The sequence below is a fragment of the Pelophylax lessonae genome (assembly GCF_965119305.1).
Source record: "Pelophylax lessonae genome assembly, chromosome: 4".
In the NCBI taxonomy this organism is placed as follows: domain Eukaryota; kingdom Metazoa; phylum Chordata; class Amphibia; order Anura; family Ranidae; genus Pelophylax; species Pelophylax lessonae.
Genome location: NC_138771.1, coordinates 450,537,540 through 450,562,548, shown reverse-complemented (window position 1 = coordinate 450,562,548; position 25,009 = coordinate 450,537,540). Strand labels below are relative to the sequence as shown.

Genomic DNA, 25,009 nt, shown 5'->3' with positions numbered 1-25,009 from the left:
GTATGGGCACTGGGCACTGTGACTGGGCAGTAAAAGGAAAAGTAGCAGACTGATGAGCTTTTCTCCCTGTCACTCTGCTCTTTCCTACCATCATCATGTTCCTGGTTAGCACATGAGCAGTGCAGCACAACTGACTAGCTCCTTGTGCTTATTATTCCTTCCCCAGTCTAATATTTGCTGAATAAGGATTGCAAGGCCAAATTATTGCACTGCTCGCATTAAGAAAATAGATTTCATGATGTAATAATAAACAATTAGCTGCATTCATGTGTGTCCTTAATATCTGCCTGGAGTACAGCTTAAAGAAGATGTCGTTCATTTTGGGTTAGAAGACTCAGTTTCCACATCTGTGGTAAGTGAGAAAACAGAAGTTGCCAGATAAAAGGATGTACCAGAAATAAAGCTGACAGAACACCAAGGTCTCTCTGGCAGTCAGGAGCTGCTTACATTAATTCATCTCTTATCGTACTGCACTGGATAAGCACAGCTGACGTGTAGGAGTAAGAGGCACAATGGGCACAAGGGTCCTGGCCCTGATCATCTTAGCATGCCTCAGACATGGTGAGTTCTCTACTTCAGAGATGCTAAACAATCGTTATTTTATTACCAGGTTCAAATCTAGTACTCTATATATTTTAGGTTAAAAAGACTAGCAAACTTGGGTTTGAACTTTTACTACTTTTATTAACTGACCATTTATTGATCATTTTCTGTCTGACAGTGATTAAAGGCTCAACTGGTTTGAAATGCACTGCCATGCAAGCTGTATACAATAGAGTAGAATGAAGAATCCAATCTGTATAATTTTAGAAGCTGCAATAAAAAGATGTATTGCACTCAGTTCTGGAGTTGTGTTCAGATCTTCCACTTTTTGTAAACTCAAAGTAGCAATTTTCTGGTTCATTGTGGGATAGAAGTTTGGACACAAAATTGCCTAAAGCCTCGTACACACGCACCGATTGTTGGCCGACCGATCGGCCGTCTTTTGTCCAGTGTTGTTGTGTTGGTTGAAATGTGCTCTAGACTGCACACGAATTTTGTCGGCTAACAACAACCAACTGCAGAAGTGATGTCATGTTCTGGTCTACTTTTCGTGTGTTTTTTCTTCTCTGAGCATGCCCAGTCTTGCTCATCTGACTTTTGTCGGCCGAAATCTGTACTGACTGACGAACAATCGGCCGTTCTGGTGACGGCCAACAAAAATTTTATAGCATGCACACCAGATTTTGTTCGGCCGAAAAGTCGCAGTCGGTTGTCGGAAGCATCATACTAACAAGCCGACAATCGGCCGATCGGACGTTGGCCGAAAATTTACAGCCAACAATCGGTGCGTGTGTACAGGGCTTTACTGTTGCCTTATATAACTTTAAGTGCTATGTAAGTGTCTTACTATTGAATGTTGTTTGATATGTAGCTTTCTTCTGATACTGGATTATTTATGACAGCCACACTTATACAAACTGTGGTATTCCACATATGTATATGTGTAATGTTCACCATGTCCTGCTCAGCTACCTTATTCACAGATGGGTACTGCCAGAATCATTGAAGACATTTCCTCTAGCAAAAAAAAAGTAAATCAGCACCACAATATAATCTCTTGATCTTCCTCAGTGATCCCTCATGCTACAGACTTCTTCAGGTGATCCCCCATGCTTTAGACTTAAGTCTAAAAAAAATAGACCTTTCTCCAGCCACTTCTTGGATTTTCTCTATATTTGTCTACAGGCAGATGTACAGTTTCCTAGGCTTTGGTTGCTGAAACATTTGGCTTGATGTTTCGCTGGTATATATTTTTCTTTGACTGTTATAGCCTATTGCCTGCAGTGCCCTACTTATCTATAGTCATAGCAGACTATATGACTTCTGTGGGGCCCAGAGCTGTGCATGCTGCATAGTGACATACTGCAGATAGCAATATGATTTGGCAAATAAAGTTTTAAGATATCAGAATACATAGACTTTAGGAAACTCTAGTCTTTATAATTTTTATGAACACAATTTGTTTTCTGTTTTACTAGAGAAATTGAGTTTGAGGTGGAAATTAATGAAATAGAGTGGTCATTTAATGGTTTTGCTTTGGGCCCCCCCCCCCCCCCCTCACACCTATTTACAATTTGTAACTAGGTGTGGGGGGGGGGGGCAAAGCAAAACCATTAAAGGACCACTCTATTTCATTAATTTCCACCTCAAACACAATTGTAACTAGGTGTGAGGGGGCCCCAAAGCAAAACCATTAAAGGACCACTCTATTTCATTATTTTTCACCTCAAACACAATTTCTCTAGTAAATAATTTCTCAGACAACAATTGTGATATTCGAGGGTAAGATTGTAACTTAAAATCTTACCCTCAAATATCACAATTATTGTCTGATATTACCAAAATGGCATGTATTTAACCACAGTCATTTTCCATCTACAAGTCCCATAATGCTGGACTTACATGGACAGATAATTTTCCCTTTCCAATAAAAGATGAGCGCTGGCACTGATGATAGCAGCATAGTGTAATCCAAGCTCCAAATATACTTCTTCAAAATTGTTCTTTAGTTAATTAAACCCTTTATTTTAAAGCATGTGTGATTTGGTTGTTCTACTTGTCAGATTTGCTCAAGACAATGTGCTAGATGTGGTGCATTGATTGTCATAATGGAGCCATTTCTAACCTCTTATGCCCCATACACACGTGCAGATTATCTGAAGACTTTTGTCTGCAGACTTACCTTTTCTATGTAGTGCAAGGGCCTGCCGGATTGCATACAAATTGAAAGTGTTTAGGTTTGACCTCATATTATATGGTTTTGGTAAGTCTGCAGACAAAAGTCTTCAGATAATCTGCACGTGTGTACGGGGCATTAGAGGGTGACCAGTGCCTCTGGAGACCTGGGAGTGGGTTCAGTCCTTCTGTCTTCTTTGTTCATGTAATGGTTTTATTGTTTGGGTAAGAATCTTGATCTGTACTGGCAATCCAACGAAAGACATATAAATATCCACTAAAGTTCTCAGCTATCAACATTGCCAGATCTTTTGCCAAACACAAGAATTCTAAACATCATTTTTTCAAAACACTTTCAGGCAACAATTTATTCCTATCAAAGTGAATAGTATTTTTTTATATGCTTTTCTAAACTGTATACAAATCTTTTACATTTATGTTGTCAAATGCACCACTGCAACTTGACGAATTATCATGTACAAAGTTTTATGGGACCTCAGGCATCAGAATGTTTAAAAATGAATTCCAGGTATGGATAATTTATACATAGTTACATTGGATGAGTTGGAGAGGTGCGGAATGGATGTCATGCTTTTTACCTAGTCCAATCAGAAAACATTTGTTGCAGCATTCTGTGAAAGGTGCCGATATTCGGTGGCCATCTTCCTGTGCTCAGTAAGCAGAGGTGCAGTCACTCAGCAAGTAACCTGGGAGCAAGGGGAGATCAGTGAAGTAGCATTGTTTACTTCATTGATTTCCAGCTTCCAGGGGCATTGGCCAGGTATGGTATATACTATACATAGTTGCATTGGTCCAAGCAGGAGCAACAATGTAATTATGTATAAAATACCCATATTAGGGTATTATTAAAGAAAAGTTTAAGGAAAGAAATACTTGAAACATATCACTCTGTGTGTAATGAATCTATAGAAAATATAAGTTTCACTTTTTAATTGAATGACGGAAATAAATTAACTTTTTGATGATAATCAAATTTTTTGAGATGCATTTTATATATATATATATATATATATATATACATATATATATGCTGGTCAGGGCAGCACACACCCAGCAAAAAAAAAAAAAAAAAAAAAACAGATCCTTCAGATGCAGCTTAAATATATATATATATATATATGTGTGTGTATATATACTGGTCAGGGCAGCACACACCCAGCAAAAAAAACCAGATCCTTCAGGTGCAAAGCAGACAACGGAGATCACCCAAACTCCAATGTATAGAAAAACAAAAAAAGTCCAATCTGCACTGCAGCTCCTTGTGGATTTATTAAGAGAGTTACAAGCTCATTTAGATTACAACAGCTTCGGATCTGTAAAGATCCTTCATCACGTATAACAAGCATGAAATTCAAACTCACATATACTCTTTATATAACACATTTTTCCTGGACTGGAAATTAGCAACACCCGAATCACTTCAATTATGATACAATGCAATCAAACACAGCAGCTAATATTAAGAGGACAAATAATATAACAGTGTCTCTGGTTACTTCATATAGATACCTGTAAAAAAATAAAAATTACAACTTATTACAATTTTTTCAAAAACAAATGCAAATCATAATCTTTGTTCAACTCCTTGGTATAAATAGTATCTAATTGTGAAATCCGTTCCACTTCCCTCTCTCTCAATTTCAATTCTCTATTCCCTCCTCTCCTCCGTTGTGGAATGTGATCAATTACCATGAATCTAAACTGGGCTACGGTATGCCCACACTGTTTAAAATGTTTAGAAACTGGTAATTCAGACTGTGGAGAGCAAATAGAGGATTTGTGCTGGGATATCCTGTCCTTAATTTTCTGAGTGATCTCCTCCACATAATATAATCCGCATGGACATTTCGGAATATACATTACATGTGTACTCTGACTTGTAAAAAATCCTTTATTGTCAATAGATTTACCTGACCCGAAATGGGTAAATGAAGTGCCCTTAATCATGAATGAAATAAGTAATCACTTACCTCATATCAACTGAATGAAGTTCTGATATGGCACCTAATATCAGAAGGAATATAATAATTAATCAATTAGAACCTTCAAATATTACTGGAATAACAAACATCACAAATTGTTACAGAATTTACCAATCGAAAAAAAAAATACTGTATTTTCTGGCGTATAAGACTACTTTTGAACCTCATAAAAATCCCCCAAAAATGGGGGGTCGTCTTATAACCGAGTATAATATCTCCAAGGTAACCTAAGTATAAGTATTACCGGTAGATGTAATCTCTCAAGACGCTGGCTGTGTGGGAATCCTGTACCGGTATACCGTATGTACCGTAGCTTCGGTTACATACAGTATACCGCGCTGAGCCAATCAGGGAGAGCGATGTATTCTATTATTGAATTAAAAGCCTGCTTGGATTGGCGGAGTAACATCAGCCCACCTCTCTGACTCTGCCAATCCGAGCAGGCTTTGCATTCAATAATAGAATATATCGCTCACTGTGATTGGCTCAGAGCGGTATACTGTATGTAGCCGAAGCTACGGTACATACGGTATACCGGTACAGGATTCCCGCACAGCCAGCGTCTTGAGATTACATCTACTGGTAATACTTAGGGTACCTTGGAGATATTATGAGAGATTACATGTATTACAGTACTTGGGGTACCTTGGAGACCTATGAGAAATCTGATGTTTTTCAATGGTGTTGCCTTGCTTCCGAAGGGGGGTAGTCTTATATGGCGAGTATAGCCCAAAACCTATGTTTTAACTTGAAAATTAGGGGGGTCGTCTTATACGCCCAGTCGTCTTATACACCGAAAAATACGGTAAATCAAAATCTGAATTTAACCCCTTTGGACACAATAGGGTTTATTTACTAAAATTTGAGTGTGCAAAATCTAGTGCAACTCTGCATAGAAACCAATCAGCTTTCAGCTTTTATTGTGAACGCTTAATTGAACAAGCTGAAGTTAGAAGCTGATTGGGTACCATGCACAGCTACACCAGATTATGAGTGCACCAGTTTTAGTAAATCTACCCTAATGTGTCCAATCATTGAATATATTGAACTTCTTTTTTCCCTAAAGCCAATTCCCTATTGCCTCCACGCCTATTGCGGGCCACCCCATCAATTACCATGTATTTAAGTTGGGAGACTGAATGCCCTTTTTCCACAAAGTTTTGCACTAAAGGTAGTTGTACTAGTTTGTTCTTAATGGAGTATTTGTGACGAGCAATAGTCTTTAACCTTTTGTGTAGTTTCTCCTACATATAATAAACCACATGGATTTCCCTTTAATCATACTGGAACATTGTATGCAGCAAAAAACTGTTTGCTTGCTCTTATCATCTGTTGTCACTGGCGGAGCCCGTGTAGTCACTCTGGCTGGTATGGTCCCAGGGTATGGTCCCAGAGGTTAGTCATATAATCCCAGGCAGAGCGCTATTAGAGACTGACTACACCAGGCTCCGCCAATGACAACAGATCCTGAGAGCAAGCGAGCTGTTTTTTGCTATGGTTTGGATCACTAAGTGAATTTTGCCGATCAGTGATGGGAAGCAATGATTAGCAAGGAGTGAGATGGCATAAAGGGACTGAGGCACCTTTTTTCACCAGTGGTGTGTTGAAGTGGATTATAAATTAACATCTATGGACTGTCAAATAACAGTGGATGGGAATTAGTTGCTCTGATCTCTATATGCACTACTATCACTGGGAGGTGGAGGCTCCTCTGCTGAATAAATCTATACCAACAGGTACAGTGATCTTTAAATAAAAGGTTATTATATATGAATGCATGTTCTATCTATATATGTTCTATGAAAACATTTGCATATGGTGGTGCAACATTCAAGCCCATCACCCCTTTAAAGTGGTTGTAAAGTCAGAAGGTTTTTTATCTTAATGCATTCTATGCATTAAGATAAAAAACCTGTGTGCAGTAGCCACCCTCCAGCACCCCCTAGTACTTACCTGAGCCCATTCTTCCTCCAGTAATGTCTATGAATTCCTTGGCCGTCTCCTACTGATTAGCTGAGACACAGTAGTGGCTTCATGGGCTCCCGCTGCTGTCAATCAAAGTCAGTTAGCCAACCAGGAGAGAGAGGGGGCAGAGCAGAAATAGGGCTCCGTGTCTGAATGGACACAGGGGGCTGTGACTCAGCTCGGGTGCCCCCATAGCAAGCTGCTTCTTGTGGGGGCACTCAACAGGAGGGATGGGCCAGGAGAGCCGAAGAGGGACCCGAGAAAAGGAGGATGCTCCGTACAAAACCACTGCACAGAGCAGATGTGTATAAAATGTTTGTTATTTTAAGAGAAAAAAAAAAAAAGACTTTACAATCACTTTAAGCTGCAAATAATAATTCTTCTAGGACAATAGTAGATAACTGAAGCAAAAACAAAATGTGTGCAGTATTATAGACTTTTGAATAATTTACCAACTGCTGGCAAGATTCGATACCTAGACTGTGAGAAATAGCTGTATATAAATTGGCAACATCCCAAGTGACCAGGATGGAGTTGGAACCAACAGAAACATCCTTAATTTTATGCACAAAATACTCTGTGATGTTATGTCTTTAATGTACAGTATGTACAGTATGAAGGAGCGTTCACAATTAATGGAGTCAAATATCTATCTAAATATCTATCTAAATATTTGGCTAAAGGAGGTTATTTATATATATATATATATATATATATATATATATATATATATATATATATATACACACACACACATATATGTATATATATATATATATATATATATATATATATATATATACACACTGCTCAAAAAAATTTAAGGAACACTTTGAAAACACATCAGATCTGAATGGGGAAAAATATCATACTGGATATCTATACTGGTATGGACTGAGTAATGTGTTAGGAAGGAAAGGATGCCACATTGTTTGATGGAAATTAAAATTATTCTACAATGGGCTGAATTCAAAGACACCCCGAAAATCAAAGTGAAAAAATGATGCAGCAGGCTAGTCCATTTTGCTGAAATTTCATTGCAGCAACTCAAAATGGTACTCAGTAATTTGTATGACCCCCATTTGCTTGTATGCATGCCTGACAATGTTGGGGCATGCTCCTAATGAGACGATGGATGGTATCCTGGGGAATTTCCTCCCAGATATAGACCAGGGCATCACTGAGCTCCTGAACAGACTAAGGTGGAACCTGGCGGCATCGAATGGTACCGAAACATAATGTCCCAGAGGTGTTCTATTGGATTTAGGTCAGGCAAGTGTGAGGGCCATTCAATGGTATCAATTCCTTCATCCTGCAGGAACTGGCTGCATACTCTCACCACATGGGGCCAGGCATTATCGTGTACCTGGAGGAACCCAAGACCCACTGCACCAGCATTGGGTCTGACAATGGGTCCAAGGATTTCATCCCGATACCTAATGGCAGTCAGAGTGCCATTGTCTTGCCTGTAGAGGTCTGTGCGTCCCTTCATGGATATGCCTCCCCAGACCATCACTGACCCACCACCAAACCAGTCATGCTGAATGATGTTACAGACAGCATAACGTTCTCCACAGCTTCTCCAGACCTTTTCACGTCTGTCACATATGCTCAGGGTGAACCTGCTCTCATCTGTGAAAAGCACAGGGCGGCAATGGCTGACCTGCCAATTCTGGTGTTCAATTGCAAATGCCAATCGAGCTCCACGGTGTCGTGTAGTGAGCACAGTGCCCACTAGAGGACATCAGCCCTCAGGCCATCCTCATGAAGTCTGTTTCTGATTGTTTGGTCAGAGACATTCACACCAGTGGCCTGCTGAGGGTAATTTTGTAGGGCTCTGGCAGAGCTCATCCTGTTCCTCCTTGCACAAAGGAGCAGATACAGGTCCTGCTGATGGGTAAAGAATCTTCTACGGCCCTGTCCAGCTCTCCTAGAGTAACTGCCTGTCTCCAGGAATCTCCTCAATGCTCTTCAGACTGTGCTGGTAGACACAGCAAACCTTTTGGCAATGGCACAAATTGATGTGCCATCCTGGAGTAGTTGAACTGCCTGTGCAACCTTTATAGGGTCTGGGTATTGCCTCATGCTACCAGTAGTGACACTGACCCTAGCCAAATGCAAAACTATTGAAAAACAGTCAAAAAAAGATGAGTAGGGAAAAAAGTCAGTGGCCTCCACCTGTAAAACCATTCCTGTTTTGGAGATCATCTCATTGTTGCCAATCTAGTGCACCTGATGTTCATTTCATTAACACTAAAGCAACTGAAACTGCTTAACAACCCCCTCTGCTACTTACCTGAACAGATAAATATCCCAGGAGTTTAACCACTTTAGGACCGCGCGCAGTAATACTACTGCGGCAGTGCGGCACGATACCGTCCAGCCACGTAGTATTAACGTCATGCGCGATTGCGGCTCCAGAGCGCGCTCCCGCGCGCCGCGGGTCCCGATACCGATCGCATTCGGTAGGGAACCGATCAATCACCAGATACTGACCAATGATTTTTGGTCAGTGTCTGCAGATCGGTCCCCACCAATGAAAATCTGTCCCCTGTCTGTGTAATGTAAACACAGACAGGGGAAGTGATGTCACTGTCCCTCCTGGAGTCCTTTCGGTTCCAGGAGAAGACAGAGAGACATCAAAAACGTGAGTTCCACCAACACTACACTGACACACCTCACATAGGCACATTTAACCCCTTCATCACCTCTGATCACCCCCTGATCACCCCCAAACCCCTCACAGTGAACACTATATACAGTGGTATACAGATATTTTACTGATCACTGTATAAGTGTCACTTGTGAGCGTAGTTTGCGCCTGCGTTAGGCCCAAATAGGGTTAGGGTACCCGCCACCTATCCCCTAATAAAGTTTTAACCCCTTAATCAGCCCCAGTTAACCCCTTCACTACCTATTACTCTGTGCACTAAATACAGTATATAGGTAAATACTGATCACTGTATTTAGTGTCACCAGTGACCCTAATTTGCGCTTGCGCTAAGCCCAGATAGGGTTAGGGCACCCGCCACCTATTCCCTAATAAACTTTTAACCCCTTGATCTTCTCCAGTTAACCCCTTCACTCCATATAAAACAGTGCACTAATATATACAGTATATCAGATAACTACTGATCACTGTATTTAGTGTCACTTGTGACCCTAATTTGCGCTTGCGCTAGGCCCGAATAGGTTTAGGCCACCCGCCATCTATCCTCTATAAAGGTTTAACCCCTTGATCTCCCCCAGTTTAACCCCTTCACTTCCCTGTCACAGTGTTCACTATATACAGTGATTACCGATCACTGTCTTAGCGTCACGGGTGACACAACTTAGGCTAGCTAGTTAGCGTCAGGGTCCCACTACACCACCGTTACTTAGCGTCAGTTAGAGTCAAGTACACTAACACACACACACCACCGTTACTAGTATAGTGTTTGAACAGAGCAATATCTGATCTGATCAGAACTATACTAGCGTCCTCATAATTTAGTGTTCCCCAAACGCAGTGTTTGCACAATCAGCACTGATTCCTGCTAGCACCTGCGTTTAGCCCCCTTGCCCAGACCACCTTACCCAGGCAAGTGTAGTAATCAATAGATTACTGATACTTCCAAAAAACACATCACACAAAACCGCTGCGTTAGCAGAGTCAGGCCTGATCTCTGTTAGCACTAGCAGTTTTTCTTTGTAGCGACCAAATAGTCCTCGACAACCAGGTGCTTTTATTACCTAGTAGTCGCATCACTGTATGAGTAAATTTAGCTACCAAAATGACAAAACGTTGGTACAGTGGTGAAGAGGTCTACGAAATGCTGACCACGGCACGTGAGAGCGATGGGGAAGCCTCACTGTCAGAATCAGGGTCAATATACGAACCAGATGACAGCAGCGGCTCCCTGACAGATAGCTCCGACAGAGGGGTCCCTGCTAGGGTCAGGCGTACCCGACCCCATTCTGGAGTTGTTGACTTGCAAGAACTGGAGGTTTCTCGTATGCAGCAGAGTGCCAGTACTAGTGCCGCTCACACTTCTCGTGAACTGGCAAGCACGAGCGGCCTAGTACACCCTGGACCTTCAACCAGCGCTGCAGTATCACCTGGTGATGTGGCGAGTCACCTGAGTGCAGTTGAAGCTGGTGCGGTGGCTAGCACGAGTAGTGGCCCGCAGCCACCGCGTATCCGAAGACAGGCCCGTAGAGCCCATAGTGTCCTCCCTGAAGCGCTGGCATATCCTAATTGGCAGCCCACAGATTCCACAGCGCCAGTACTTCCCCCATTCACCGCCCAACCCGGATCCAAGTGGAACCAGCTGGTTTTAATCCCATAAACTTTTTTGAGCTGTTTTTCACTGAAGATCTTTTCAGATCTATTGTGGGCCAATCAAATTTTTACGCTCAACAATTCATCGCCGCCAACCCAAATTCACCCCTTGCCAGACCATTCGCCTGGAATCCTATTACGATTCAGGAGTTTAAAACCTATCTGGGCCTTTCCTTCAACACGGGCATTACAAGAAAGAATGAATTGCGGTTATATTGGTCCACTGACCCAATTCATCAAATGTACGTGTTCTCTGCTGTTATGTCCAGGGCTCGATACCAACAAATATTTCGGTTCATGCATTTCAACGACAATGAACTCTGTCGTCCTTGGGGAGACCCTGAATATGATCGGCTCCACAAAATTCGGCCCCTCATAGACCACTTCAATCAGCAGTTCGCAGCCTTGTTTACCCCCCAACAAGATGTCTGCGTTGACGAGTCCCTGATTAAGTTTACTGGTCGCCTTGCTATCAAACAGTACCTCCCCAGCAAGCGTGCCAGATACGGGGTCAAGTTGTATAAGCTTTGTGACAGGGCCACAGGCTATACAGTTAATTTCCGTGTCTACGAGGGAAAAGACAGCACTGTGGAGCCCCCCGACTGCTCAGGCTACATAGGGAGCAGCGGTAAGATAGTTTGGGACTTGGTGTCACCCTTATTCGGAAAGGGGTACCACTTGTACGTGGACAATTTCTATTCAAGCGTGCCACTTTATAGACACCTCTATCAATTGCAAATTGGCGCTTGTGGCACCGTGCGATCTAATCGCCGGGGCTTCCCCCAACGGCTAGTGAATGCCCCACTGAGCTCGGGGGAGAGAGCCTGCTTGAGGTGCGATGAATTACTTGCAGTGAAGTGGAGGGACAAACGAAACGTTTACGTGCTGTCCTCCATTCACCCAGACACGGCAGTCCAAATTACTACGGTCACCGGTGTTGTTGTTGAGAAACCCCTCTGTGTCCACGACTATAACCGTAAAATGGGAGGGGTGGACTTCAACGACCAGATGATGGGACCGTACTTAATTGCCCGTAAGGCCAGACGCTGGTACAAAAAAGTGTCTGTATACCTATTTCAATTGGCTGTTTACAACACTTTTGTCTTATACAAAGCGTCTGCTGGAACATTATCCTTCTTTCAATTCCAAGAAGAGATAATCAGAGCCCTTCTGTATTCAGCTGGTGCTCCTGCCCAACTTCCCCAACCAGATGCAGTGCGCCGGCTGCATGAGAGGCATTTTCCGCAATTCCTCCCGAGTACCCCTAACAAACAATACCCCCAAAAAAGATGCCGTGTCTGCAGCAAGCGCGGATTTAGGTGTGACACCCGGAATTATTGTCCCGACTGTCCTGACCGACCTGGTCTTTGCCACGGTGACTGTTTCCGTCGCTACCACACACTAGTGGATTATTAGCGTAGGGTACAGCACGGCACAGTTTAGGGCACATTTACACAGGGTCTCAAAAGATGTTCGATGGCTATCGTCATTTTGAGAGACCCGAACCTGGAACCTGGAACTCGACGTTTGAAGAAAAAAAAAAAAAAAACATAAAAGCCAAAAATAGTTGTCGTCTCAGTCATTTTTTATGTTCTTCTGCACTTCCTATGTACTTTTAATGTCCTTTGTATGTTTTTCATTCTTTTGTGACCTGTTTCTCTTGCAGGTACTCGTCGGCTACCACGCATTGATTTTATATATTCTGACACAAACAGTGTTTGCGCTCAGCATATATGGATACCTTTGCTGATAGCAGCTGTGGTGATTTTCTGATTTCAGCACTGCAGTTAAAATCTTATTTTGGTATACGTGGATAGTGCCGTGTATACCCATCATTAAATTCAGTGGGTGGTTGTTTGGGCGGTTAATCATGAGAATCCAAAAATTTTTGTTGTGTCAGTCATTTTATATGTCCTACTCTTCCTAATGTACTTTTTTTAATGCACTTTTTTTTTTCATTCTTTTGTGACCTGTTTCTCTTGCAGGTACTCGTCGGCTACCACGCATTGATTTTATATATTCTGACACAAACAGCGTTTGCGCTCAGCATATATGGATACCTTTGCTGATAGCAGCTGTGGTGATTTTCTGATTTCAGCACTGCAGTTAAAATCCTATTTTGGTATACGTGGATAGTGTCGTGTATACCCATCATTAAATTCAGTGGGTGGTTGTTTGGGCGGTTAATGATGAGTAATACTACGCATTATTCCTGTGCTGATTTCTGATAGGTTCTCTTTTTTTTCGTTCAGCCCACAGGCTGCATGAAAAAAAAAAAAAACCTATATGCCAAACAAAGACCAGCAATGTACTGGTACGTTGCTGGACTTTGAGTGGTTATACCAGGATGATGCCTGCAGATTTAGGCATCATCTTGGTATCGTTTTTTACAGCAAGCGGTCGGCTTACATGTAAAAGCAATCCTAGCAGATAATTGGCCGCTAGACTGCTTTTACATGCAGTGGGAGGGGACTCCCCCCCCCCCCTGCCGCCTTCCGCTGCCTTCCACGGTTTTTCTCGGGCTCTCCTGTCCCACCGGTTAACCCGAGAGTGCAGCCGGTGGTTCAATTATCTAACCATAGAGCTGATTGGAGATGAGAATAGCTCCAATCATCTCTATGGCCTAAGATGCCGGAGGCTACGAGCATTTCATGACTTCTGTTTCGCCAGAAATAAACAGCGCCATTGGGAAATTGGGAAAGTATTTTATCACACCAATTTTGGTATGGTCAGATGCGTTAAGGTCAGAGGAAAGATCTAGAGTCTAAAAGACGCCAATTTTTTTTAAAAAGAGTACCTGTCACTACAGATTGCTATCATAGAGGAAATTTATATTCACCGTGATAACAATAAAAATTATTAAAGAAAAAAAAAATGAAAGAAAAGGTGTCAAAATAACATAAGAAAGCAAATTAAAAAAAAAAAAAAAATCAAGCCCCCCTGTCCCCCCGTGCTTGCGCGCAAATGCGTGCACAAGCGTTGGTCTAGTGTCATATGTAAACCGCAATTTCAGCATGCATGTGAGGTATCGCCGCGAATGCCAGGTCGAGGGCAGTAATTCTTGTGGTAGACCTCCTCTGTAAGTCCAAAGTGGTAACCTGTAAAGACTTTTAAAGGCTTTTAAAACCGTACGTAGTTTGTTGCCGCGGCACGGGCGTGCGCAATTTTTAAAGCATGTCATGTTAGGTGTCTATGAACTCGGCATAAGATCATCTTTTAAATTTTACCAAACAATTTGGAATTATATAGTGTATTTCTGCATTAAATATAAAAAAAGTGTTTTTTTTACGCAAAAATTGCGTTTGGAAAATGTGTGCGCAAATACCGTGTAACAAAAAAAATTGCAACATCCACCATTTTGTTCTGTAGGGCCTCTGCTTTAAAAAAATATATAATGTTTGGGGGTTCAAAGTAATTTTCTTGTGAAAAAAATTTTTTTTTTCATGTAAACAAAAACTCACAGAAAAGGCTTGGTTTTCAAGTGGTTAGAAGAGTGGGTGATGTGTTGCTAAAATTGAGCATAAAATGCCAGGACTGTTCAAACACCCCCCAAATTACCCCTTTTTGGAAAGTAGACACCCAAAGCTATTTGCTGAGAGGCATATTGAGTCCATGGAGTATTTTATATAAGTTTCAGGAAAATGACAATTTGTTTTTTTTTGGTTTTTTTTTTTACACAAAGTTGTCACTAAATAATATATTGCTCACGCATGCCATGGGTATATGTGAAATGACACCCCAAAATACATTCTGCTGCTTCTCCTGAGTACAGGGATACCCCATGTGTGAGACTTTTTGTCAGTCTAGCCGCGTACAGGACCCGGAAAACCAATCCGCACCTTCTGGCTTTCTAAGGGCGTAAATTGTTGATCTCACTCCTTACTACCTATCACACTTTTGAAGGCCATGAAATGCCAAAATGGCACAAAACCCCCCCAAATGACCCCATTTTGCAAAGTAGACACTCCAAGCTATTAGATGAGAGGCATGATGAGTCCATGGAATATTTTATATTTTGCCACAAGTTTCAGGAAAATTATTATTTTTTTTTTTTTTTTTTACACAAAGTTGTCAGTAAATGATATAATGCTCACACATGCCATGGGTATATGTGAAATGACACCCCAAAATACAAGTAGACACTCCAATCTATTTGCTGAGAGGCATGGTGAGTATTTTGCATCTCTCATTTTTTTTGGAAAATGAAGAAAAAACAGGAAAATGCATTTTTTTTCCTCTTTTTTCAATTTCCAAAACTTTGTGACAAAAAGTGAGATCTGCAAAACACTCAACATGCTTCTCTGAAAATAGCTTAGGGTGTCTACTTTCTGAAAAGGGGTCATTTGGGGGGGGGGGGGGGGTTGTGCTGTCTTGGCATTTCATGGCCTCCGAAACTGTGATAGGTAGTCAGGAGTGAAATCAACAATTTACGCCCTTGGAAAGCCTGAAAGTGGGGGTTGGCTTTCGAGGTCCTGTACTTGGCTAGACTGCAAAAAGGTCTCACACATGTGGTATCCCTGTACTCAGGAGAAGCAGCAGAATGTATTTTGGGGTGTCATTTCACATATACCCATGGCATGTGTGAGCAATATATCATTTAGTGACAACTTTGTGTAAAAAAACAAAAAAAAAAATAATAATAATATATTTCCCGGAACTTGTGGCAAAATATAAAATATTCCATGGACTCACCATGCCTCTCAGCAAATAGCTTGGGGTGTCTACTTTGCAAAATGGGGTCATTTGGGGGGGTTTTGTGCTATCTTGAAATTTCAGGGCCTCCGAAACTGTGATGGGTAGTCAGGAGTGAAATCAACAATTTACGCCATTAGAAAACCTAAAGATGGAGATTCATTTTCGGGGTCCCGTACACAGCTAGGCTCCCAAAAAGTCTCACACATGGGGTATCCCCATACTGAGGAGAAGCGGCAGAATGTATTTTGGGGTGTCATTCCACATATACCCATGTCATGTGTGAGAAATTTATCTTTTAGTGACAACTTTGTGTTAAAAAAAATAAATAAATAAATTGTAATTTTCCCAAAACTTGTGGCAAAATATAAAATATTCCATGGACTCACCATGCCTCTCAGCAAATAGCTTGGGGTGTCTACTTTGCAAAATGGGGTCATTTGGGGGGTTTTGTGCTATCTTGAAATTTCAGGGCCTCCGAAACTGTGATGGGTAGTGAGGAGTAAAATCAAAAATTTACGCCATTAGAAAACCTAAAGATGGAGATTGATTTTCGGGGTCCCGTACACAGCTAGGCTCCCAAAAAGTCTCACATATGTGGTATCCCTGTACTCAGGAGAAGCAGCAGAATATATTTTGGGGTGTAATTACACATATACCCATGGAATGTGTGAGAAATTTATCTTTTAGTGACAACTTTGTGTTAAAAAAAAAATTTTTTTTTTTTTAGTCATTTTTCAAACACCTGTGACAAAAAAATTAAATATTCAATGAGCTCAACATGCCTCTCAGAACATTCCTTAGGATGTCTACTTTCCAAAAAGTGGTAATTTGGGGGGGTCTTGTACTTCCCTGCCATTTTAGCACTTCATGAATTGAGATAGGCAGTCAGAAATTAAAGCTGCGTAAAATTTCAGTATTTACACCATAGTTTGTAGACGCTATAACTTTTGCGCAAACCAATAAAAATACGCTCATTGAATTTTTTTTTGTCAAAGACATGTAGCTTAATATTACTAAACTAGGAGAAGAAAAAATATATACAATATAGTTTCTGCTCACCCAGCGCACAAAAGGTAAAACCTTTAGGGCGTGAGCACGCGGTTTCCACAGTTACCGGTACACGTCAGACGCCGCACCCGGAAGTTCTACCGCCTCGGTACCCGGCGGCATTTCCATGTTCGGTGCTGGACGAACGACTGCACGGTAACGGATATACATCTACGATGATTATGCTTATGATTTTATTTTAACATGTGAGTGCAAGTCCTAAGAGTTTGATGTCATGCATATCTTTACAATAAAGTGAAAACGGGGTTACGCTATGTGCCTATGACGCTTTATTTTTGCATGTATACCTTGTGAGTGGTTGAACCAGTCTGCCTATCAGTCGGAGAGATCTCGGGTGAGGAGGACCTGACAGGGTTTTTATTGCTACGAGCCTGCTGTTCAGTTCCGTCTGGTAAGTGCATTTCCTTCAGGGTGTGCACCGTGGTGAGGTGGAGGTCTTGTCATCTTATCCCTCTCAGGAGTCCAGTCATATTGCAACTGGCTGGCGGCTGGACTTTTAATATTTGGACTACCGTTACACATCTGGTGTTGGACTCTTTCTGTTGCATTTACCTATACACAGTGTATGGTGAACTTAGACTGATAAGCGCCGCTAGTGGACTCTAGAGGAGTTTTTTATTTTAATATTTCATTATTATTTAATACTTTTAAAGAGTGCACCTGATTTCTGATGTAGCTTAATATATTTTGGCCAAAAAAAATGACATAAATTGAGTATATTGGATATTTTTTAAAAGACAAAGTTGAAAATGTCATTTTTTTGCAAAATATTCGCTCTTTTTTTATTAATATTGCAAAAAATAAAAAGCGCAGAGGTGATCAAATACCACCAAAAGAAAGCTCTGTTTGTGGGAAAAAAAGGACGTAAATTTCGTTTGGGTACCACATTGCATGACCGCACAATTGTCAGTTAAAGTCGCACAGTGCCAAAGCACAAAAAGTGGTCTGGACGGAAGACAGCAAAATCCTCCGGTGGTAAAGTGGTTAATTTGATTTGATGCTATACTCTTATTAAAAAGTGTCCCTTGAATTTTTTTGGGCAGTGTATATATCTATATACAGAATCCCACAAAAGTGAGTACACCCCTCACATTTTTGTAAATATTTTATTATATCTTTTCATGTGACAACACTGAAGAAATTACACTTTGCTACAATGTAAAGTAGTGAGTGTACAGCCTGTATAACAGTGTAAATTTGCTGTCCCCTCAAAATAACTCAACACACACAGTCATTGATGTCTAAACCGCTGGCAACAAAAGTGAGTTCACCCCTAAGTGAAAATGTCCAAATCGGACCCAAAGTGTCAATATTGTGTGTGGCCACCATTCTTTTCCAGCACTGCCTTAGCCCTCTTGGGCATGGAGTTCACCAGAGCTTCACAGGTTTCCACTTGGGTCCTCTTCCACTCTTGCCACCATGCTGCAGCTCAGTTTAACCTCCCTGGCGGTATTCCCGAGTGTTGCTTTCACTTAGCATGTCCAGGAGTCTGGAAGATGATGGGAGTCCAGGGGACTGTGAGAGCCCAGTGGATTTTGGGGAATAGAGTTAAAGGAGTCTGCACCTGCAACTGAAACATTTAGTAAAAGGGATATTGGTACACGATTAAAAGTATTTTTTTGAAATTATCTGCACTTGCATAGATGTTCCAACCCACTATGGTAAAGTTCGGTGCTGGGTATAAGTGGGGCTTTGACAGTCAAGTAAGCAAACCTAGTCTCTTCTGAAAAATATTATCCCCTCCTTAAACTGGGAAAAATAACAGTATAAAGGACATCCCCTCCAACCCATTGATACTCACATCTCCCGTGCTCCTAATCACTCCTTCCTTTGACTATTTATCTCTATTGCTTCCTTGTATGGGGGTGGTGTGAAGCCTGCACACTCTGAACACAAGTGAATTATTTGTGGAGTTCAAAGGACCCCTTTACTGATTCATAATATGATACTATCTGGCTGGTGGACTTGTATCTGCTCTTCCATATCATTGTAATCCAAACTGTAGACTGGCTCATATCTACTGGTTATTATGTGTCACCAGTCTTTGGGATTCATTAGTTGGAAATAAAATATTGTGTTGTGTTTATTTAATAAGGTAAAAAGCCATCTACTGTACACCTCTGCCCCAAGCAACCGAGCCATCCTCATCTCAAACTGTCAAAGAAAACAATCCTCTTTGCTCCTCCAAAAACCTTCTGCCTTCTAGATCCCTCATGAAAGAAAACGTGAGATGTATGTAGCACTACCCCCCTAGGAGGCGCTTGATTATAACCCAGATAGTCCTTACTTCTTAACTGGCAGCCAGGCACAAGGTATTTCCTGCCGCCAAGTACACACACTTCAGCTCGATGTAGTTGAAGACCAGTCTAGGAGTGCTGTTTTGTAGTTTTATTTTATAGGAACTTGGATAGCATAGAGGATTTGTAGTAGGATACTCCAGAAAAAACTATTCACAACTTGAGGACTCTAGCTGATCTAGAATTGAGCAGTAGGTGAAGTCCCCTGCTGGGAGCAGATGGCAGACTTCTCCTGTGTAGCAGTGCAGAAAAGAAGAGTATGAGCAAAGTCTCTTACAGTAAAGGGCAGGTAGACAAAGCTCTTCAGATCACTAGTCAGTGATCCCTTTAGTTGGACCCTTGGCTGATTGTACTAGCACAAAGGGCGTAGCCAAAAAGAACAGGCCCCTAGATCTTTGGTCTGTACTCACAAGAGTCTCAAACAGATCCTTTCAGGAACGGCTCCCCTTCAGTCAGCTGCTCAGAAGCACCAGGGTCACTCCTCTACCTTAGCTTCAGGCCCTTAGGTTGCCTACCTGAGTCTGCATGGCAGCAAGTGCCAGGGGCGGAAAGCCTGCCTCAGCCCTGGCTGGTGCACTCCAACATCTGGCAAGGACCCAGAGCTCACATATTCTCTGAATATATAGTCCAATCCCAGCATGCTCAGGGGTACCTCCCCTGTAATTGGCTGAGAATTCCACATACTCATGCTGCCTATTTGTCTAGGTCCCAAAATCTTTACTAGTTTCAAGGCGGCGATAGGAGCCCCTAGAAAAACGTAACAGCACCAGAACACTATAAGCAGCCCCAACTAATGGATTGGAGCATTCTGTTAGGCAGACATGCTGAGATAGATTTGCCTCCAGCCACACCATTAGGGGGAGGAGCAAACTTCACCAATCTAACTATTTATCTATCTATCACCTATACCAGGGATTCCCAAACTGCAGCCCTGGAGCTGTTGCAGAACTACATATCCCATGAGGCATTGTAAAACGCTGACATTCACATACATGACTAGGTATGATGGGTATTGTAGTTCCTGAACAACTGGAGGGCCGTAGTTTGGGAATCCCTGACCTATACCATACCTAGTTACACCATTTAATAATATTATATGCATTTGTATGCATTTAGTCACCTCATCCCATTCTCATCTCCATGATTTCTCCAGAGACTCTCCTTTTCTCTTGACCTCCCTACCACAAATCGTCAGGTTTAGACCTTTAGGCGTTCCTTGAGAACTCATCCCCAACCCACATAATATACTCAATATTGTTATTTTTATTTATTTGGAACTTGTTGGGAAAGGTTAAAACCTCTGCTAGGTGTCCTTACTAAAAACATCTCCCCCTGCTTTGTCTGACACACATCATCACCTGGATAGGAAGTGGGGGAACACATCCCCTGTGGGGACAAACACACAAATAATAGCAGGACAGTTGTTCTAATCGTATCCCGCTCTACTAAAAAAAAGCTTTTATTGCTGTCTGAGGAGGTTTCCTCATACTTCCTTCCCTGTCTAACACCCATCTGATAGACAGATATTACATAGTTAGGTTGAAAAGAGACACAAGGCCATCTAGTTCAACCAAAAAAATATCTCGCCTAACTCTCGTCCACTCTGTACAATGCAACACTCTTTCAGAAGCACCATGTTCACAATACAAATGATACAACGAAAAGCCTCATTCACAGTGGCAATGACATACAGTGCACCTGGAAAGTATTCACAACGCTTCAATTTCTCCACATCTACTTGTTACAGTAAGGTGACCAGATTTTTAAAATGAAATCCGGGGACATTTTTTTTTTATTGGCAAATGGCACAGGACTGCAGGATACACAGAGCACTGGGCACAGGACTGCATAATACACAGAGCGCTGGGTACAGGACTGCATAATACACAGAGCGCTGGGCACAGGACTGCATAATACACAGAGCGCTGGGCACAGGACTGCATAATAAACAGAGTGCTGGGTACAGGACTGCATAATACACAGAGCGCTGGGCACAGGACTGCATAATACACAGAGCGCTAGGCACAGGACTGCATAATACACAGAGCGCTGGGCACAGGACTGCATAATACACAGAGCGCTGGGTACATGACTGCATAATACACAGAGAGCTGGGCACAGGACTGCATAATACACAGAGCGCTGGGCACAGGACTGCATAATACACAGAGCACTGGGCACAGGACTGCATAATACACAGAGCACTGGGCACAGGACTGCATAATACACAGAGCGCTGGGCACAGGACTGCATAATACACAGAGCGCTGGGCACAGGACTGCATAATACACAGAGCGCTGGGCACAGGACTGCATAATACACAGAGCGCTGGGTACAGGACTGTATAATACACAGAGAGCTGGGCACAGGACTGCATAATACACAGAGCGCTGGGCACAGGACTGCATAATACACAGAGCACTGGGTACAGGACTGCATAATACACAGAGCACTGGGCACAGGACTGCATAATACACAGAGCACTGGGTACAGGACTGCATAATACACAGAGCGCTGGGCACGGACTGCATAATACATGGAGCGCTGGGTACAGGACTGCATAATACACAGAGCGCTGGGCACAGGACTGCCTAATACACAGAGCGCTGGGCACAGGACTGTATAATACACAGAGCACTGGGCACAGACAGGACTACATAATATACAGGAGGGTGTTAGGCATAGAGTGCAGGGTTCAGAGGTTTGCTATGCACAGAGGACACATTCACCCCCACATCCAAAGCTCACCTCTGCACCCTTCTCTCACAGATTATCTCTGCAGCCACCTCTTAGCCCTTCCCCCACAATGGCTAAACTCTCCATCTCTCCATGCAGCTGCAACAGCTCTGACCCTGCTCCCCCACTGCCGTCACCTGTGTACAAACAGACCCCCCTCCATCTGCTCAACTCCCTTTCTCAGCCCTCCACACAGGCTCTGCCTCTCCTCCACTGAACAGCAACAGGAGCGGTAGTGAGATCGTCCAGCAGGGGGCATCTGCATCTGAGCCACCAGGCTGTTTCTCAGCCAGCATGGGTTGCCCTGTCTATATTAATCCGGTCCTGAATCCGGGGACAGTGTCCTCAATCCGGGGACTGTCCCTGGAAACCGGGGACGTCTGGTCACCCTATGATACAGCCTTAATCCAAAATGGATTAAATTAATTATTTCCCTTAAAGTTCTTTCCAATAATACCCCCATAATGACAACATGAAAGAAATTTGTTTGAAATCTTTGCAAATTTATTAAAAATTAAAAATAAAAGAAATTACATGTACATAATATTTCACAGCCTGAAATACACTAAAAAATGTAGCTCAAGTGCATCCTGTTTCCATTGATCATCTTAGAGATGTTTCTATAACTTCATTTGGAAAGGCACACACCTGTCTATATAAGGTCTCACAGTTAACAGTGCATGTCAGAACAAAAACCATGAAGTCCAAGGAATTATCTGTAGACCACTGAGACAGGATTGTATTGAGGCACAGATCTGGGGAAGGGTACAGAACATTTCCTGCAGCACTGAAAGTCCCAATGAGCACAGCCTCCATTATCAGTAAATGGAAGATGTTTCAAACCACCAGGACTCACACCTGAGTGATCAGGAGAGAAGGGCCTTAGTCAGGGAGGTGACCAAGAGCCCAATGGGCACTCTGACAGAGCTCCAGCATTTCTCTGTGAAGAGAGGAGAACCTTCCAGAAGAACAACCATCTCTGCTGCACCCCACCAATCAGGCCTGTATGGTAGAGTGGCCAGACAAAAGCCACTTCTTAGTAAAAGGCACATGACAGCTCGTTCTGGAGTTTGCCAAAGGGCACCTGAAGGACTCTCAGACCATGAAAAACAAAATTCTCTGGTCTGAAAAACAAAGATTAAACTCTTTGGCCTGAAAAAAAAAAGAAAAGAAAAAAAAAAATCTCTTTGGCCTGAATGGCAAGTGTCAAGTCTGGAGGAAACCAGGCACCACTCATCCCCTGGCCAGTACCATCCATACAGTGAAGCATGGTGGTGGCAGCATCATGCTGTGAAGATGTTTTATAGAGGCAGGAACTGAGAAACTAGTCAGGATTGAGGGAAAGATAAATGCAGCAATGTACAGATACAACCTTGCTGAAAACCTGCACTCCGGACCTCAGACTGGGACGAAGGTTCATCTTCCAACAGGACAACAGACCCTAAGCACACAGCCAAGATAACAAAGGAGTGGCTACGGGACAACTCTGTGAATGTCCTTGAGTGGCCCAGCCAGAGCCCAGACTTGAACCTGATTAACCACTTTACCACCGAAGGATTTTGCTGTCTTATGTCCAGGCCACTTTTTGCGATTTGGCACTGTGCAAATTTAACTGACAATTGTGCGGTCGTGCGACGCCGTACCCAAACAAAATTTACATCCTTTTTTTCCACAAACAGAGCTTTCTTTTGGTGGTATTTGATCACCTGTGCGATTTTTACTTTTTGCGCTATAAACCAAAAAAGAGTGTAAATTTTTAAAAATAACAATATTTTTCACATTTTTTTATATGAAATTCCCCCCCAAAAAAATTTAAAAATCTAAATTTTTTAAAAATTTTTGGTCAATTTGTTTTCTGCTACCTATGTTTGGTAAAAAAAAATCACAATAAGCATATTTTGATTGGTTTGCGCAAAAGTTATTGCGTTTACTAACTAAGGGAAAGATTTCTGTCCTTTTGAGTAATGGCGGCGATCTGCGATTTTTTTTGCGGGACTGCGACATTGCGGCGGAAAGATTGGACCCTTGACTGACATTTTTGACACTTTTGGGAGTACCAGTGACATTATTACAGTAATCAGTGCTATACACTATGCACTGTTACTGTAAAAATGACACTGGCAGGGAAGGGGTTAATTTTATTGGAGAGGGAGGGGTTAATGCATGCCTGGTGCTTACTAACGTGTGTGGGGGGAGGTGACTGAGTGACACAGGGACAGATCGCATGTTCAGCTAAGCTGAACCCTGCAATCTGTACTGTCTGTCACTTAGGAGATCCGCCCACTTGTGTTTACACAAGCGGGCGGATCTCCAAACTCGATTCCCCAACGATCGGGGGAAGAGCAGCGGCGATCGCCGCTGCTCTTCCCCTGGCCCGACTCCCGCTGTGACTGAATACAGCGGGAGTGAGCCTCCGGCGGCGCGCGAGCGCCGCCCACAAGGGGAGGAGTCCAGCGATGTACGTCTACGTCGCTGGATAGGAACGAGCCACTGTGCCGCAGTAGAGGCACAGAGAGCAGGGCTAAAGTGGTTAAACATCTCTGGAGAGATCTTAAAATGGCTGTGCACTGATGCTCCCCATCTAACCTGAAGGAGCTTGAGAGGTCCTGCAAAGAAGAATGGGAGAAATGGCCCAAAAATTGGTGTGCCAAGCATGTAGCATCATACTTTAACCACTTTACCACCGGAGGATTTTGCTGTCTTCCGTCCAGGCCACTTTTTGCGATTCGGCACTGTGCGACTTTAACTGACAATTTCGCGGTCGTGCGACACCGTACCCAAACGAAATTTACGTCCTTTTTTTCCCACAAACGGAGTTTTCTTTTGGTGGTATTTGATCACCTGTGCGATTTTTACTTTTTGTGCTATAAACAAAAAAACAGCGTTTATTTTGAAAAAATAACAATATTTTTCACATTTTTTTATATGAAATTCCTCCCCAAAAAAATGTAAAAATCAATTTTTTTTTAATTTTTGGCCAATTTGTTTTCTGCTACCTATGTTTAGTAAAAAAAATCGCAATAAGCGTATTTTGATTGGTTTGCGCAAAAGTTATTGCGTTTACTAACTAAGGGAAAGATTTCTGTCATTTTTGGTGTTTTTTTTTAACGCGTAATGGCGGTGATCTGCGATTATTTTGCGGGACTGCGACATTGCGGCGGACAGATCGGACCCTTGACTGACATTTTTGACACTTTTGGGGGTAC

General features: G+C 42.4%; 1 protein-coding gene across 1 annotated transcript in view; it reads left to right on the top strand.

The window, feature by feature from the left end:
* Positions 1–310: 310 nt before the first annotated feature.
* CSF1R (colony stimulating factor 1 receptor) overlaps positions 311–25,009 on the top strand; it is a 192,114-nt gene continuing 167,415 nt past the window's right edge. Inside the window, exon 1 of the mRNA XM_082255573.1 lies at positions 311–561. Coding sequence (XP_082111699.1) covers positions 513–561 — 49 coding nt within the window. The 5' untranslated portion in view covers positions 311–512. The remainder of the gene's footprint in view (positions 562–25,009) is intronic.